At 50.0% G+C, this 15501-nt stretch overlaps 1 protein-coding gene across 4 annotated transcripts in view; it reads right to left on the reverse strand.

Moving 5' to 3' along the window:
* Nucleotides 1-6231: 6231 nt before the first annotated feature.
* Nucleotides 6232-15501, reverse strand: part of OPA1 (OPA1 mitochondrial dynamin like GTPase) — a 76621-nt gene continuing 67351 nt past the window's right edge. For all 4 annotated transcript variants that reach the window (XM_020964818.2, XM_020964816.2, XM_020964817.2 and 1 more), the window contains 2 exons: nucleotides 9493-9559; nucleotides 6232-6596 (listed from right to left, as the gene is read on the reverse strand). In XM_020964818.2, the coding sequence (XP_020820477.1) occupies nucleotides 9495-9559 (65 nt within the window). In that variant the 3' untranslated portion in view covers nucleotides 6232-6596; nucleotides 9493-9494. The remainder of the gene's footprint in view (nucleotides 6597-9492; nucleotides 9560-15501) is intronic.

Raw genomic sequence — 15501 nt, forward strand, 5'->3', positions numbered from 1 at the left:
ATTTCCTCATCTGCAAATCTTTGTGGCCCCATTTGGCATTTTCATAGTGTCTGTACCCAGGCGCTGGGCCATCACTAGCTCACCTCCCTTTCCATCCCACAAATCCTTGGTGTCTGCCCTACCGTGACAAGGCCCCACATCTTCCCCTCAGCAAAGATACTTGAGTGGTTTACTGTTTCCTTTTCCAGGGTCCTCATATTATAGAAGAGGAAACAGGCAAACAGGGCTAAGTAATTTGCCCAAGGTCACACAGCTAGGAAGGGTCTGATGCTGAATTTGAACCCAAGTCCTCCTGACTCCAGGCCTGGCACTCTACCTACTGCACCACCTACTTCGAAGCCTATGAGATTATGGCCAGGCAGCTACCAAGCGTCGGAGCACACCGTTGCTGTGGAATTTTGTTCTAACTACACGAAGACAGCACCATACATAACGAGACCCACCCTTTGTACCATTCTCTTTACTAAAAGATTTCATTTTCTCCGAGTCTTCCCTGAATCTCCAGCCTTCACCTCTCTTTGGAGCATTCAAGGTATGCTCACCCAGCACCTCCCAGTTGATACGTTTCAGATTCAACTTGTCCTCGTTTTCCTGAAACCTGCTTCACCGTCCCAACTCTTGGTCGTCGGCGTCACCACGCACGCCGCACGCCGTCCCCCACATTCAAAACCTCCACTTGGCCTTTGCTTCTTTCCATAGCCAGACTGCTACCAGTCATACTGATTCTACTTCTGCCTTTCCCACTCCAATTGAGGATTATTAATAATTATAGCTAGCATTATTCAGCCTTTAAGGTTTGCAAAGCACTTTACATATGTTAACTCATTTGATCCTCACAACTCTGCAAGGTAGATTCTATTATCACTCTCCATTTTATAGATGAAGAAACTGAGGCAGAGTTCGCACGACTTGCCCAAGGTCACACCGCTGGTAAGTGCCCAAGGCAGGATGCAAACTCGGGTCTTCCTGACTCTGGCTCTGCGCTCTCTCCACTGTACCACCAAGCTGCCTGTGCTCACTGTCCCCCGGATCTGTCCTTCCTACCTGTCAGGGCTAGGGCTAGCATCATCGTGCATGTCTCCTCAGGGATGCTGCATTGCTGTCAATCAGCATGCACCGTCTCTGAAGAATGAAGTTGCTGGTGACCCAGGAGACCCTGGAGGGATGTGAGTGGGAATCAGCCAGCTGTCGGCCAGACCTCACACATTAGATGCCACACGGCAGAAATCATCCAGGAAATGCAGGATCACCAAAGGTGGGGACGGGCCAGACCCACTGCCAAGGGGATCTAGGTAGCAGACGTACCTACCGTCCAAGGCTAACAGAGGATCCCGAGTGCGGGGACATTGCTCAGCTTTCCAGCTTTGTCTTATCACAGCTTGTATGCAAGTCACGGTGGAGGAGGCACCAAGGATTTGTGGGATGGAAAGGGAAGTGAGCTGGCGATGGCCCAGCGCCTGGGTGCAGACACCGGGAAAGAGCCTCAAGTCCACCAGATCCTTGGCGGATCCTCTATGGGGGATTTCACATGAATGGGAAGCCGACGGCAGAAGGGGGCATCCGTCCAGGTGGGGTGTGCCCCACCGATGAGATGACTGATGCTTTGGGGCACAGAGCGTCCCACTCATCTAGTGAACTGCAAGCACCCGGGGCGGAGGAAGACGCCAGGCTATACCTGGCTTGGCATCTTCTCCAGCCCGTGTGTGTGTGACACTGCTTGCCTCGATGACCTCATTCAAGAACTGCTTCCTTTTCTTCTCTTCGTGTAGGCCCAAATATTTACTTAGCTTCACTTTTTTCTTCCCCCTAATGAACCCACTCAACAGATTAATCCTGAACAAGTCAGACCACCCAAGTCTGGGTATCAGGTCCTCCAAACTGGAGGAAAACACTGTATTAGTGAGCAGGCTCCAATTCTCATACCCTCTAGGGGACTACATCAGTGGGAGTTATTTTCCATTTGCACTCCCAGCACCCACCACGAGTGTCTGGCACATGGCGGACTCTTAATATTTAAAAGTTTTTTTGATCAATGACCCTGGCAACTGTGAACCCTTCGTGGGCATGGCTCCACAGCTGGTCCTTTGCTCCATTCCCCCTCACCTAAGGCATATTTCACAAACTTTTATAGCTCATGAACTATCATAACAGTGGCTGGTAGTGGGGAGCAGGAAAAGGGAATCAATGCCCACCTATATTACCTCACTAATCATTCCTTACCTCCACCCTCCAAAAAATGTTAATAGGAAAAAAATGGGACTGTTCTTCCAAGAGATAGCAATGAAATGTCATCTTTTTATTAAATATCATAACTTCTTCATGCCAGAAACAAAATGTACAGACATTGTGATGCTATCAACATTCCATATGAACAGTATGAGAGGTCAGCCTGAGGACTGACCACCAATAGCTCCCAGGCCATCATCTGAACACCACCCACTCAAAGCTACAGACACATTCCTGGAGGCAGGAAATGGATCCTACAGAGGTCTCTCTAGAGAGAGAGATTGCATAACCTCCTTCACTCGTCCAAGTCAAAAGTGGTCAAATTCAAGAATTCTTAACCCAAATGGCCTATGATTCAATTTAAGATTTATATAGGAAGACTGTTCTGGTCCCCCCCCCTCCACCCCACAGTTGTTAGTGCTTTCTCCCCAGAAGTGATTTTGGGTGCCATTCTGAAATCAGTTTCTAAGTCTATGTTTCCTTCAGCAGCGATGGGTTGGTTGACTTAGGTCCTCTATCCCCAGTGGCTTGACACGTACGAGGGGGCACGGTCTTCTTTTTGAATTCTGTCCTTCCCAGATGTGACGTGGATGTCTCTTTCTCAGATAAAAGAATCACAAGTATCTTCATTTTCTCTCATTGCCTAGGCTTTCTAACCTTGTATTTTTCTTGAAGCTTTGCTGTAAACTCTTCTCCAAACTTGGAGAACTTGTAAACTAGTCTAAGTAGTGCTGAGCAGGGTGTGGCCTTTCCCACGGGCCTGCCCCAGGAGCCTCAGCCTTCACATTGGTAGCTGTGTGCACACGCACACATTTAATAATATACAATGCACACATAGGCAGTATTAACATAACATACCGCACACACTTGGTGGGCCTGCCATGTGGTCTGATGAAAGAACACTGCCTTTCAGATGACACAGATTGTTAATCTAATTCATGAATTTTCATACAAGAGGAAAGCAGCTCAGGGAAGTTGAAATGCATTCATAAGGACTCAGTTAAGTGCACACCACAAGGCTTTTGAAACAATCAGGTGGGGGACTGTGGGAAGTCGTTGCTGAGGGAAATCCCTCGACCCATACAGGTTGGCCCCTTCTCTGCAGCTTCTCACCTAGAAAGTGGCTTGGGCCACACAGCCAGCACAAGCCAGAATCAGGACCAGAATCCGGGTCTTCTGGATTTTTAATAAAATAATACCCATCGTTCCAGGCTGTCTCTCCTGTGCAACTGTACTCCAACCCAGACATCTGGATTCACTACACGGTGGATTCCTAACAAACATTCTGAATTGGTGGAGCCCTCTGGGATGCTGGAGGACACAGATCCCACTTTTAATCAAGGAGAAAGCGGAGGCTTCCTGAGACGTTCCACAGTCAGTGTCCAGCAGACTCCAGCTGGGGTTTCTTGTTTCTGTCCCTCCCCTTCCCAGGCATTCGCTCACCAGAGTCAAAGTTAGCATCTGTAGGAGCATCTCAGTTCCTCCCCCGACACAAGCCAGAAACAAATCTTTGTAACTCAGTCATGGGACAAGTTCTGCTAGAGACACCTGCCCTCAAGGGGCTTCCACTTCCTCAAGTGCAAAAAGGAGTGGGATAAGGGGACGGCTTCCAAAGGTGTGGCCACACACCACCGTACCTAGAGCTGAGGAAGCCAGTGTTCACTGCAGGGAACCAATGAACAGCCTTCATCCATCAGGGTTCTCTTATCCATCCTTAAACAATCACCACACAGTCTAAACAGGACTGTTTACCTCGATGACCAGAGTCCATGTGGGAGTACTGGTTCTGCTCTGGCCCGCTATGAACTGACAAGCGCACCCAACAGGCCTCTTCTGGCCCCGACTGGTTATAACCCAAGGCTATGTCTTGCCTCACGCTGCAAGCACCAAGACAGCCACTGTTCTTGTCCCTACACTAAGCCAGACTCAGCCTCTTTTCCCAGAGAGGTGAAATACTGTGTTTCCCATCCCAAAGGACAACGCTCACACTCACAACTAATGACTGAAAAGCCTGGCTCCTGCACCCTCAACTTCCCATGTAGAATTCCTAAATCAAAACCACAAGCGCTCCACGCACCCTGCAGCCAGCGTCCTTACTGATTACCCTGCAGGGCACGCACTGACTTATTTCAGCGGGGGCTGGGATCGGGTGGGGGAGGCAATGTGATTAAAATGGGGGCCATGCTGAGGGAGGGAGCCGGTAGGCGCAGAGAGGCCGTCTGCCTCCTCTCTCTAAGGCGGTTTCTTCAGCCAGGAAGGATTTCGTTTCCTCCTGAGTTTGGCCTGAGGATTCTGATTTTTGAAATCTGGGCTTTGTCCTCAGGCCTTCATATTCCGCTTCCTTCGTCCCTTTGTTTGGAAATTCTTACACTGTAGATAATGAAAGCTTTACCAGAAGATGCTTCAGGATCCTCAAAATCGGCCCTGGGTTTACCGAAGTGTCAGAAGCATCTGCTTTTTAGGCCAGAGACATGACACTCCCAGCTTCAGGGGTTCGAATGGAATTTTAATTTTTCCTTCAATTACATCTGCATTCAATAAATACCCAAGTTTCCACATGCCCCCTCAAAGAAAAAGGAAAAAATAAATCAGGCTTAGCTGAGATCAGCTATAAAGAAATAGCATAGCGCACAAATGGCCTGGCCTGCTCCGACAATCAGTGCTTACTCAGGCAGGTCAGGTCCGGAGGCTGGACGGAGCAGGGTTTTCAAACACCCAGAAGGAGGGAGATGGGCACACTGACATTCTCCTGAGGCTGCCTGGTACGTCTGCTGTAAGGCCATTTCCCCTTTCTTACACATACTGCTCCTCTGGAGTGACTCCGGCTGAAGGCCAAATACACCTGATGACTGACAATGAGGCAGATTCTTTCCTCTCAGAGAGCACCGGGTGGGGGGTGGGGCTAGGTGCATTGTCTCCTCCTGACCCAGAGAAGATCTGAACTTGCTCTGCTCCTGACCTATGCGAAGGCTGCAGCTGTCTGGAATATGGAGTTCCTCAATACCAACCCAAAGAGAAAGCACATCTGAGCTGGTTCCTTTACTAGAACCCAAAGTTTTCACAAACTCCTAAAATGTGCCACACCGCTGTGAACCTGGTGAAGACCCTCTTCAGACATCCTTGCTGGGACCCCAGTACTGAGAAATGCTCACTCAGATGGTCAGCAAGGAATAATAAGGCAGAAAAATTCCTAGGCCAGTATCAAAAAACTGAATTTTGGGAAGAGGAACCCCAAGTGGGCTGGAAGATGCAGACCGTCAGGAGGTGGGAGCTGAACAAATGAAGCTGAATGTTGAGAGAAGTAAAGAGCCAGAAGAGAAAGCCTGTGTGGACCCAAAGGAGCGGCCCTCCCTCGGGGGGACTCCCCACGAGCATGGCCAATGGAGGCCGGGCCCCTGGCACCTGTCATTGACTGCCTTAAAATGACACTGCACACACGTGTGTGCATGTACATGAGGTGTGGGGATGCAGCCGTGTACCAGCCATCCAAGGCTCTGGTGCATGTCTTGAGAGAAGCCAGGGGCAGCTAGGGGGTGCAGTGGATAGAGCACCGGCCCTGAAGTCAGGAGGACCTGAGTTCAAATCCGGCCTCAGACCAAACACTTGACACTTACTAGCTGTGTGACCCTGGGCAAGTCACTTAACCTCAATTGCCTAAAAAAAAAAAAAAGAAACCCCTCTCTTGCTGATGATTCCCACACACGTCTTGGGTGGCACAAGTGGGTCAGCAGCTGCTGACGACGGCTCGGGACCGTTTCCATCGCTTCCCCTTGGACAGACAAGCCTAGTAAGCTCTGGGGCCACTAGTGGGGCCAGGAATGGCTGCAGACAATTTTCCTCTCACCATCACTCTAACTCCAAGGATATCGGAATTGTTCAAGCTCCCAATTTCCTGACAAAGACCCTTCCCCTCCACACGGCGAGTTTAAGCCAAACGGGGGGCAGCCCACCAATCCTCTGACAGGATGTCACAGACCCAAACAATGACTTCTGGGGGTGGGATCATTTTATATACAAATGACAGCGTTGCGCTAGGTTTTTATTTCAAACACTCAGCAATACTTTCTGGAAAGGGAATGGCTCTCAGGTAAAACCAGTCTCTGCACCAGAAAAGCCTGTGCCCCAGGAGCTAAGACTAAAAACAGAAGGTAAGAATCTCGAGTGACGCCACGTCCCACGCCGTCACATCAACAACATAAACATGGGGGTGCTGTCACCACGGAGGCCCTGCCAAGAAGCAAGTACTTGTGTCCTGGACAGCACATGTTTCCATGGGGGGCTCTCCGAGGAGGAAGGCTGGGCCGAAGACAGGGAAGCGTTTGCTCTGTTCGCTGTCCTCAGAGGCAGCTGCTGCTGGGAGGGATTCTATTCTGTCAGAGGAAAAACACTCGACGTTAGGAACGTGCCCGGTAACAGCCAGGCTTTATTAGGAAAAAGGCAAGGAGGGCACAGCCCACCAGGTAACGGCCGGGGGTCTGATCTCACCCCCACGTCTGAGAGGCAGGGCTGACAATGGGAGATCCCCACCCTCCACCCCAGCACGGCCACCATCCTTACTCCTCCAGCTTGGACCTTTGAAATGAACGGCTGAAAACACACAAATAATGGTCATGCCCCAAATCGTGTGATTCTACCCTGAGCTCCTGCTTGGGGGGCTTGGCTCCTAGCACTGGCCTGTGTCCCTGTGGTAACCACCAGCCCGTGTCTGCAGCCCTGCCCATCCCCAGCAGAAAACGTAAAAAATGTTCAAAACCCGCTACAATCCACGTAGATTCTGAAAATCAGAGATGATGGGACTTCCAGTCAAGCTATGTGAGGCGAGTGCTACCTCCTTGTAACTCAGGACTTCTGACTGTCAGACCAAGCTCAAGAAACTGAATGACAGAAGCAACAGCTCATGCCGCACGTGTGCAGGAGCATACACACACACACACACACACACACACACACATACATAGAGTTCATGCCTCACACATATCCATCTTCCAATTTCTCACTGCAGCTTCTGGCCTTGCCAACAACGCCCCTCTGGACACCCAGTCTTGGGCTCCTCTGGTCGCCATCTCCTCCTGTCCATCTCAGTCACCGTTACTTCAGGGGGTCATCATCTATCTCCAGCCTGTCCTTCTCTTTCCCTGGGGGACTTCATTGGCTCCCAAAGGGGTCCAATCATCATCCCTGTACATCTGACTTTCACATTCACACATTCAGCCGAATGGAAGTCACCATTTGTAAAACCAAACTCTTCTCCCTAAAGCTGCCTCTGCTCCAAACATCCACCTCTCCACTGAGGATGCTGCCATCTTAATTCCACCTCACTCTCTTCCCACTCTGCACTCCACACGCCTGCATGGACTGGTCTCATCTGGCCTTGCGTCACAGTCTCGCACAGGACCCACTCAGCTGAGCTGTCCTCTCTCCACTCAAAACTCCCTACAGTTTTTCTCCTAATCCCCCCCTTTGTGCCCAGAAGCATCCTTATTTGTAGGTGCGGTGTTTCCCCCCGCCCCCACACCTGCTGGCAGGGCAGCGGGACTTTCAGGCTTGTTCCTGTCTCGCACCCAGGAGAGCACGTTATTGATGCCTGCTGCACTGCTCCAGGTTCCCTTTCCCCTCAGGCTGGCCCAGGCTGGCAGACTCTTTAAGTTCCTGAGGACGTTCTTCCTTCAGCAGTTACAGTTCTCTTCACACCCTTCCTGAAAATCACCCCCTGTTCTGAGCCTTCTGGAGAAGTGGGTACTCTGCTGTCTATCACCCGGCTATGACGGGGATGAGCCCGGGGGCAGCCCTGCTGGGCACCAGGGACCAACGAGGGCTGAGGCCCTGTGCAGAGACCCTGGGGAAGGCGCGACACCATTCTGTGCCTCCACATTTGTTTGTATTTAACAGGTTACTTCAAAGGTCAAATCTGGAGGTGAAAAGACAATGGTGGCAACTGCAGGATGTAAGAGGGCTAGCCCACTGGCAAGGGCTCTCCAATAATTTTTTCCTAATAATATCCAGGTTAACGGGAAGATACACACACACACACACACACACGTTTTTGAAGATCAATGTAGTGTACTATTAGAGTAAGATAAAAACGGTTGGCAGTTAGCTTCAGAATAACGTCTTGTTTTCACGTCAGAACAGGCTGGGTTTCCTCTTCTGAGAATTCACAGGACTGCCGATGAACCAAGGCTGCCTGCCACGCCCTTCAGGGAATGGGAAACTTCCTGGCTCCAGGAGCAACTCCTTGCTTCTCCTCCAGCCGTGCCCTGAGCTCTCCCCTGTTGTGCTGCGGGGACTCAGGGCTGAAACCGCTATCTAAGGCGATCCTGTCAACCAAGATGCCGACTGCAAGGCAACAGGAGAATTGACACACCCAAAGCTACTCGTTTCCCAGGGCTCTGGTGAGGACATGGAAACTCAGTGCTAACAACCCACAGAGACAATCAACGGTCAGTTCTGGCACCGAGTGAACTCCTTCACCCTTCCAAGAGGAGAACAGCTATGACAAGGACATTGACCGGGACTCTACAATTCTGGGAGCCCCAACGAAGGCTTGGCCGCCGTTATTACAGCGGGACGTGAGATCGTGCCCAGCAGGAGTGGCCCAAGCCTGCACACGCACTGTCCTCATTTTACTGTGCAGGCCTTGCCTGGGGGTCCATCCATTCTGCTGAACTACTTTCTTTCTCTTTCATTTGGGACAGGGATGACTCCTTGTGGAGGGGAGGGGGTGCAGATGACTTAGAAACAAGAGCTATCAATAAAACAGGATTATAAAACAGGGTAGAAAAGAAGCCCACCAAATACGGCTTCTGGCTCTTGTTAACGTACACACACATACACACACACACACACACACACACACACACACACACACACACACACACACACACAGAGACACGCTACCATGGCCATCTCCATTCCTCTGCTGACTTTTCTGGGTGGCTCACGAAGACCGACTTCAGGAGCTGCCCACCTGTCCCCGCAGTTTTCACATCATAAACCTCTTTGCCCTCCATTCACACATACGGGAGCTCTTAGGGAGTTCGTGTTTAGAGGCCTGTTCTTAGTTCAGCTGCTGGGCACCGTGGCACTCAGAGCCACCTATCACATCTGGAACGTCAGACGCCTGTCTCTACGGCTTGCGCCCTCAGCATCACCAGTGGTTTCTGCCCACCAAGCTGAAGGGAGCCCACCGGGAGGATGGAGCCCCATTCGAGCCGGTTCCCAGACAGTACGAGGGGAGGAACAGCTCAGAGACACTCTTTTACTCACATTTATTTCTCCTGGTGAAGAGCTTCAATGAAAGCATCTAGTTTTTCTTGAATTTCTCTCACTTTCTCTAAGAAGACAAAAAGAAATAAACATCTTGTTTACTTTGCATTTTCTGTCCTAAAGACCACAATAAAACTTTATTAAACCTTTATTATCTGTCCTCAGTACCCACGGTTCAGGCCTCAAAGGAACCACCCACTTCACAGATGAATGTATGCAGCCCACCAAGGTGCGGTCCCGTGGCTTAGGAGGGAGCTAAGGTCCCATGAGACTGAGCTGGGATTTGCAGCCCAGGCTCTGAGTCCACTCCAGGCCTCCCAGCCCAGAACCCCGGGATCTCTAGTGTATCTTACTATTTACAGAGGCAAACTTTGGTTCATCCTCTGTTTATGCTTTCCATACAAGTATTCAATCATTTTATAGCCAAAAAATGGTCATAAAATGACATGGCAGTTCTAAGTGGTTTTCCTCAACTTGGTACAAACATGAAAAAAGGATCTAAGATACTATTTAAAAAATATACATTTCTTCTAAAATAACTTCAAAAGTACAAGACAATCAAAGCACATTTTAATCTGCAAAAAAATACTGATTAGATTCACTAGCACCCAATCTAGCACCCAGAAAGTGCTTGTGAGGTGTGTCTGGAAGAGCACCAGAGATTTTAGGAGGTAGAGGTGAGGTTAGGAGGTGAAGGTGAGGCACGAGATGGTCAGTACAAAAGTAGGCTGGACCATGGAGGGAGTGGGTGGGGGAGCTGAAAGGCCAAAAAGGGAAAGCCATGTGTGACCAGTCATTATCTCCCCTTGATTTTAGAGTCTGGAAAGATACAGAGTAACGACTCAACCCTTTCTTCCTCTTTACCCAACTTAGACACAAGGTTAAGTTGCCATTCAGAAAAACCAAACCTAAAGCTGAGGTACCCATTCAAAGTTAGTGACGTATGAGCAGAATGACAGAGTTCAGTTTTACATGGGAAAAAAAAACACAAACAGGCTTTTGGTGGAGTTCTACACTTTATGTTTAAATCATAAACTTAGAATAACTATTTCCCAAGGAACACTTCCACAAGTGATAAAACACTGGGGATGCCCATTTGGTCTGAATCCTTATCAGCTGTTTCATTTTGAAATAGTTCAGATTTTAGATTTTACCTGTCAGAAGTGACTGTTCTCAAGGTCAACGCTTAACCCCCCCCCCCAAAACCACACACTGAAACGACATGACAATGATGAAAACACAGGTGACAGAAACCTGTCCCACAGAAAACGAAGCAAAACTAATAAGAATAAATGCACTGAGAAGAAGAGCCTCCCTTCCTTTCTGTGGCAGGATTCAAACTCCAGGTCCAGCAGTCCCTCCTATCTCTGAATCCCAGAGCCGCCCCGCTCTGACAGCACAAAGCCCTCAACAGACTTCTGTCCCTCTTTCTCTCTCCCTCCCTCCCTCTCTATCTCCCCCTCACTTCCACCCTGCCATTAACTCCTTCCATCCCAGCTATAAGGCACCCTTCCCCAGCAGCCACTGGGGCCAGGGCCAGGCTGGAGGGGTTATCCCCAGCATGGTGGTGGCCGTTTACAGGGTGCTGGCTTCTGGAGCATGCTTTAGTTACAAATGAAGGAGGGAGCATTAGATGGCCCTGGGACGCCCAATGCTCAGAGCTGCCCATTGCACAGACAAAGTACATGAAGAAAGGAGTCGCAGAGGGTTAAGTGACATTCCCAGGGGCAGTCTGCACCACCTCCCCATGAGAACCTACTTCTGCACGCTATGTCTCCTGCAGCTTAGGTGTTTGGATTGAGGAGAAACAGCCGTTGGTGAAAACGCATCACCAGGTGACTCAGGGAGGTGCCCGAATCCTGGGGCCAGACGCAGTGCGAACTGAGCCTACAGGCAGCCAGAAAGGGAGGGTGGAGGTGGGCAAGAAGCCGGATTTGAGAGAACGGCATCAAGTCTGGGAAGGAACAGAAAGAAGGGCCAGGACATGCCCCAAAATCACGAGTTAGGCCCCTGCCTCTCTGGCAGCAGAGGGTGAGTAGTCATGAGCAGCCCTCCTCACTAAGGGAAAGAGGCAGCACTCTGATTTCCCGGGCACAGGGAAAAGAAACTCTAAGCGAATCTAAAAATGCAGAGTCACTTCTGAAATGCCAATCTACTTCTTGGGAAGAGTCTTAGTTAGCAGGACAGGCCTCATCTAAGGCTGGAAGAGACTCTGTCACTGCGATGCCAGAACTGGGATCTAATGAGGTTCTCACGGCCTCCATGGCTCTGCTTGGATCCTCTGGCTTAGAACACACGCTTCATCACTCAAAAGAAGAGTACTTTCAGGGAGAAACATGACTGGACTCCAACTTGGCTTTTGAAAATGTTTGCTCTTCCCAGGACCGGCTTCTCAGGTGTCAGAAGCACCATCAGATTTTCTCTGGTCCCAGAGCTGCCCGTCTCTCCTTCCTTGTGCTCCTGGCAACTTCATCCTCACTGCCAGAGAGTTCACACCAAGATGAGCCTCCAGTCCTGGACACTAGAGACAGCTGCATTTCTGGCCGGTTCTTGGAGACTCCATGGAAAAGAGGGGCAGCCTCGCGGGAATGGGGATGGGCTGGCTCTCCATCCCACAGAAGACAGACGGGATCAACGTACACGGAAAAATGGGGTAGAGAATACCACTACCAAGTGACTAGCTGACTGTGTGACGCTCCCTGAAGAGTGTTCTGGATTGAACCAACACCCCGCCAGCAATTGCAGGGAACAATCCAGAGGCCTCCTGCTGAAGCCCAAAGCCCTGCCATGTTGAGTGAGTCGTCTCTCCACTGTGATGGCGACTCCCAAATGAGAACAAACCCCGCCCCCGTGCAAGAACCGACGCCGTCTTGTGCCGTGGCCGGCATGCAGCGAACTGAACCAGATGTTCTAGAAGAGAAACCTCCCAGATAATTTCCTTGTACTCCTTGTAGTCTTTTATATAACAAAAAAACATGCCCCACTCTTGAGAAATGTGAGGACTTCAGCCTCTCCCCAAGACAGCCCCCAAAGTCCCCTCCCCTCACTCCAATGCCCTTATTACAAGCTTCAGACAACTGTAAAAACTAGGCAAAGACAATAAAGTACCAAGGAGTGCCGGGTCATCTCCTACGGTATCAGTAACATTATTTTAAAAAATCTTTAAAAATCACCCATTTTTCCCCTTGTGGTTTCCTCCGGTTCACAAACACCTTTTCCTCTTAGCGGGGGGGGGGGGGGGAGGCATCCAGGCAGTCCTCCAGGATTTTCCCCTCTGTTAAGAGTGAAAGCCAATGGGTCATTGACGGGCCCAGAAGTTCTATGCGGGAGGTACTCCTGGTCCGGGGCATGTCGTTCCCAGAACAAGACTGGCTGGTCATAAGAGCTGCAGAGGTCCAAGAACTGGGCTGTCGGCAGGAGGTGGAGCTGCTCAGGAACCATGGCCACTTCTTAAACCATTTACTCATTAGTATCAAGAAAGAAAGTACAGAGAAGTATAGCACAGGAAGAGAAGAAAGGACACAGACTTTGGCAGGCAAATCCAGATTTATGAACCAACTTGAAAAGCACTTTTTCAAAATCAAGAATCAGGACCAAAGTCTTTTACAAGTTAAAATCGAGATGAAAGGGGGCAGCTAGATGGCTCAGTAGATAGAGCACCAGTCCTAGAGTCAGGACTCGACGTCAAGTCCAGCCTCAGATACAACACTTACTGGCTATGTGACCCTGTGCTAGTCACTTAGCCCCAACCGCCTTAAGAAAGAGAAAAGTAATCAAAACAAAAGGTCCATTTCACTCAAATAAGATGCCAAGTAGGAGGCTATCAATTTCAAAAAAACAAACAAAAAACTAATTTTAAGATTAATTTCATTAAACCATTAAAATTTATAAAGTTTATAAACTTCAAAGCATGTTTTTTCTCATTAAAAGATGTAAAATTGCCATGAGAACAGAGGACATGCCATTGTCCTAACTGTCCACAGCAGACAGAAGCAACCTGTGTCTCTTTGCACTAACCCCATTTTTCACTTACTTTCCAAACACTCTTTGCAGTATTAATATTTTCTCACTGACATGAATGGTAGTAATATTCTCTTTATACAGATGGGCAGAAAAACAGCATTCCTCCAAAGGTCAGACGTAGGTGAATTTTTGGAGGGCACGACCCCAGCTACAAACCGCTGTGGAGCGATCACAGGACAGTCGCTGCGTCTGTATGTAGAGGGAGCTGCCGCTGCGTTCTGGGAGTCTTCAGGGGAAGGAAGGATCGACTGCAAAGGGGAAGCTGCTGGGGAGAGAAGGCATCACGTGGCGACACGACGAGATGTTCCTCGGTAGCGAGGCCTTCCTCGGCCTTGTCCATGCTGGGCGCGTACCGACAACAGGAGATGAGTTACCGGAGGCGGCGGCAGGTCAAACCCAGCGCTAGACAAACACACCATTTCAGAGCTGGAGGACAACTTTAGGGGTCACAGGATCAGGGAGAATGGTAGAGACTGAGGCCAGAGGAAGATGCTGAGGGGCCCCAGAGGCCCAAGGCTGTCTAGTCTCACTGCTGTCTCCATCATTCCTGATAAACTGGACAAACCTCTGGCAAAAACCTCCAAGGACAGGGCGCTCATCAGCTCATAGGCAGAGTTTATTCCATTATTTTAGCCAAAATCATATTCGGAGGTAGCTTTTATTTTTGGTGAGTTGCCGTAATATTTATTCATCGGTCCTAATTCTGTCTCTTCCACCTGTGTCAGCTGAGTGGCTCACTGTACAGAGTGCTGGGCCTGGGGTCAGAAGGACCCCAGTTCAAATCCAGCCTCAGAAACTTACTGGATGTTTGTCTCGGCTCCCCCACTGTAAGCAGGGGATAACAGTGATGCCTACCTCAGGGTGTCAGAAGGATAAAGTGACATACTACCTGCACAGAAAGGGCCACAGAAATGCTGGCTACCCTTCTAAGCAGTTTCCCGCCTCCCGTCCCTCCTGAGCTCTACCGCTGAAGAGACTGTTTCTGCTTCAGCCCCTGCCCAGGGGCCCCTGTAGCCCTCCATCACTTGCAGGGCCCCTGCTGCCCCGCTCCTGCCTCCAGACAAAGGCACTCGCCATCCCCTGGGGCCGGCAGGCCTGAGGCCTTCGGTGCCATCTCAGCTTTCTCTGACGGCCTTTGAAGACTCTGCTCCATCTCACCTCCTCCAGGAGGCCTCTGGTAGTGCCCCCCAGCTGTGCCCGCCTTCTCCAGTCTCTACCTGCTTGTCCACAGGCTCTTTCCTCCGCCTCTTTGAGAGTATGGCCTGGAGTTTTGCTTTTCTGTGTATCTCTAACACTCGGCAAAGAGCTCTCATTTGGGCCAGCCTTTTTTGATACAAGCCTGCTGATATGACCTCTCCTAACTTAAAACACTCTGTTTTCTTACGCTTCCTCTCATCGTAAACATCTTCTACGTCACTTTCTTAAGTCCAGACAACCAACGAGCAGTCACTGAAGTTCTACTTGCTGCATCTGCACGTTTCTGACATACCAGCAGCTCCACCGAAGCCGGGCCATGCCCGCTCCCCATACGCCTCCCATCCTGCCTCTCCACGTCCTCTTTTCTCTGTGTCCTCCCTTACCCTTTCTCCTTCCATTCTTGGACAGCTTTCCTTCAGCGGCCTACCTACACTCCACAGCTGTCAGGATCTTCTTCAAAATTTCACATGCTTCTTTATCTGACAAGTTGTACTCTCAAAAGGGGACAAGACTTGCAATCTCCTCGAGGACACAACATTTTGGTCTTTGCCTTGCCGACATCTGTGTATTTTTTTCATCCAGCCCTGTGATTTCTGCTAAGGAAACTCCCTTTGTGAATACTGATCCACACTGATCAGCCCCCTGCAGGTCAGCAGAGTACAGAGAGGTTGGACGAACCGTCCGCAATCACAAAGTGAGTATATTTCAGACAAACCTGTCGCCTGTGACCTTGCCTGGGAGCCCCTCCAAATGCAGTCCTGGGATCACAAATGTATGACCTGACCTTGG

Source organism: Phascolarctos cinereus, unplaced genomic scaffold (assembly GCF_003287225.1).
Source record: "Phascolarctos cinereus isolate Bilbo 61053 unplaced genomic scaffold, phaCin_HiC Scaffold_7;HRSCAF=346, whole genome shotgun sequence".
NCBI lineage: Eukaryota > Metazoa > Chordata > Mammalia > Diprotodontia > Phascolarctidae > Phascolarctos > Phascolarctos cinereus.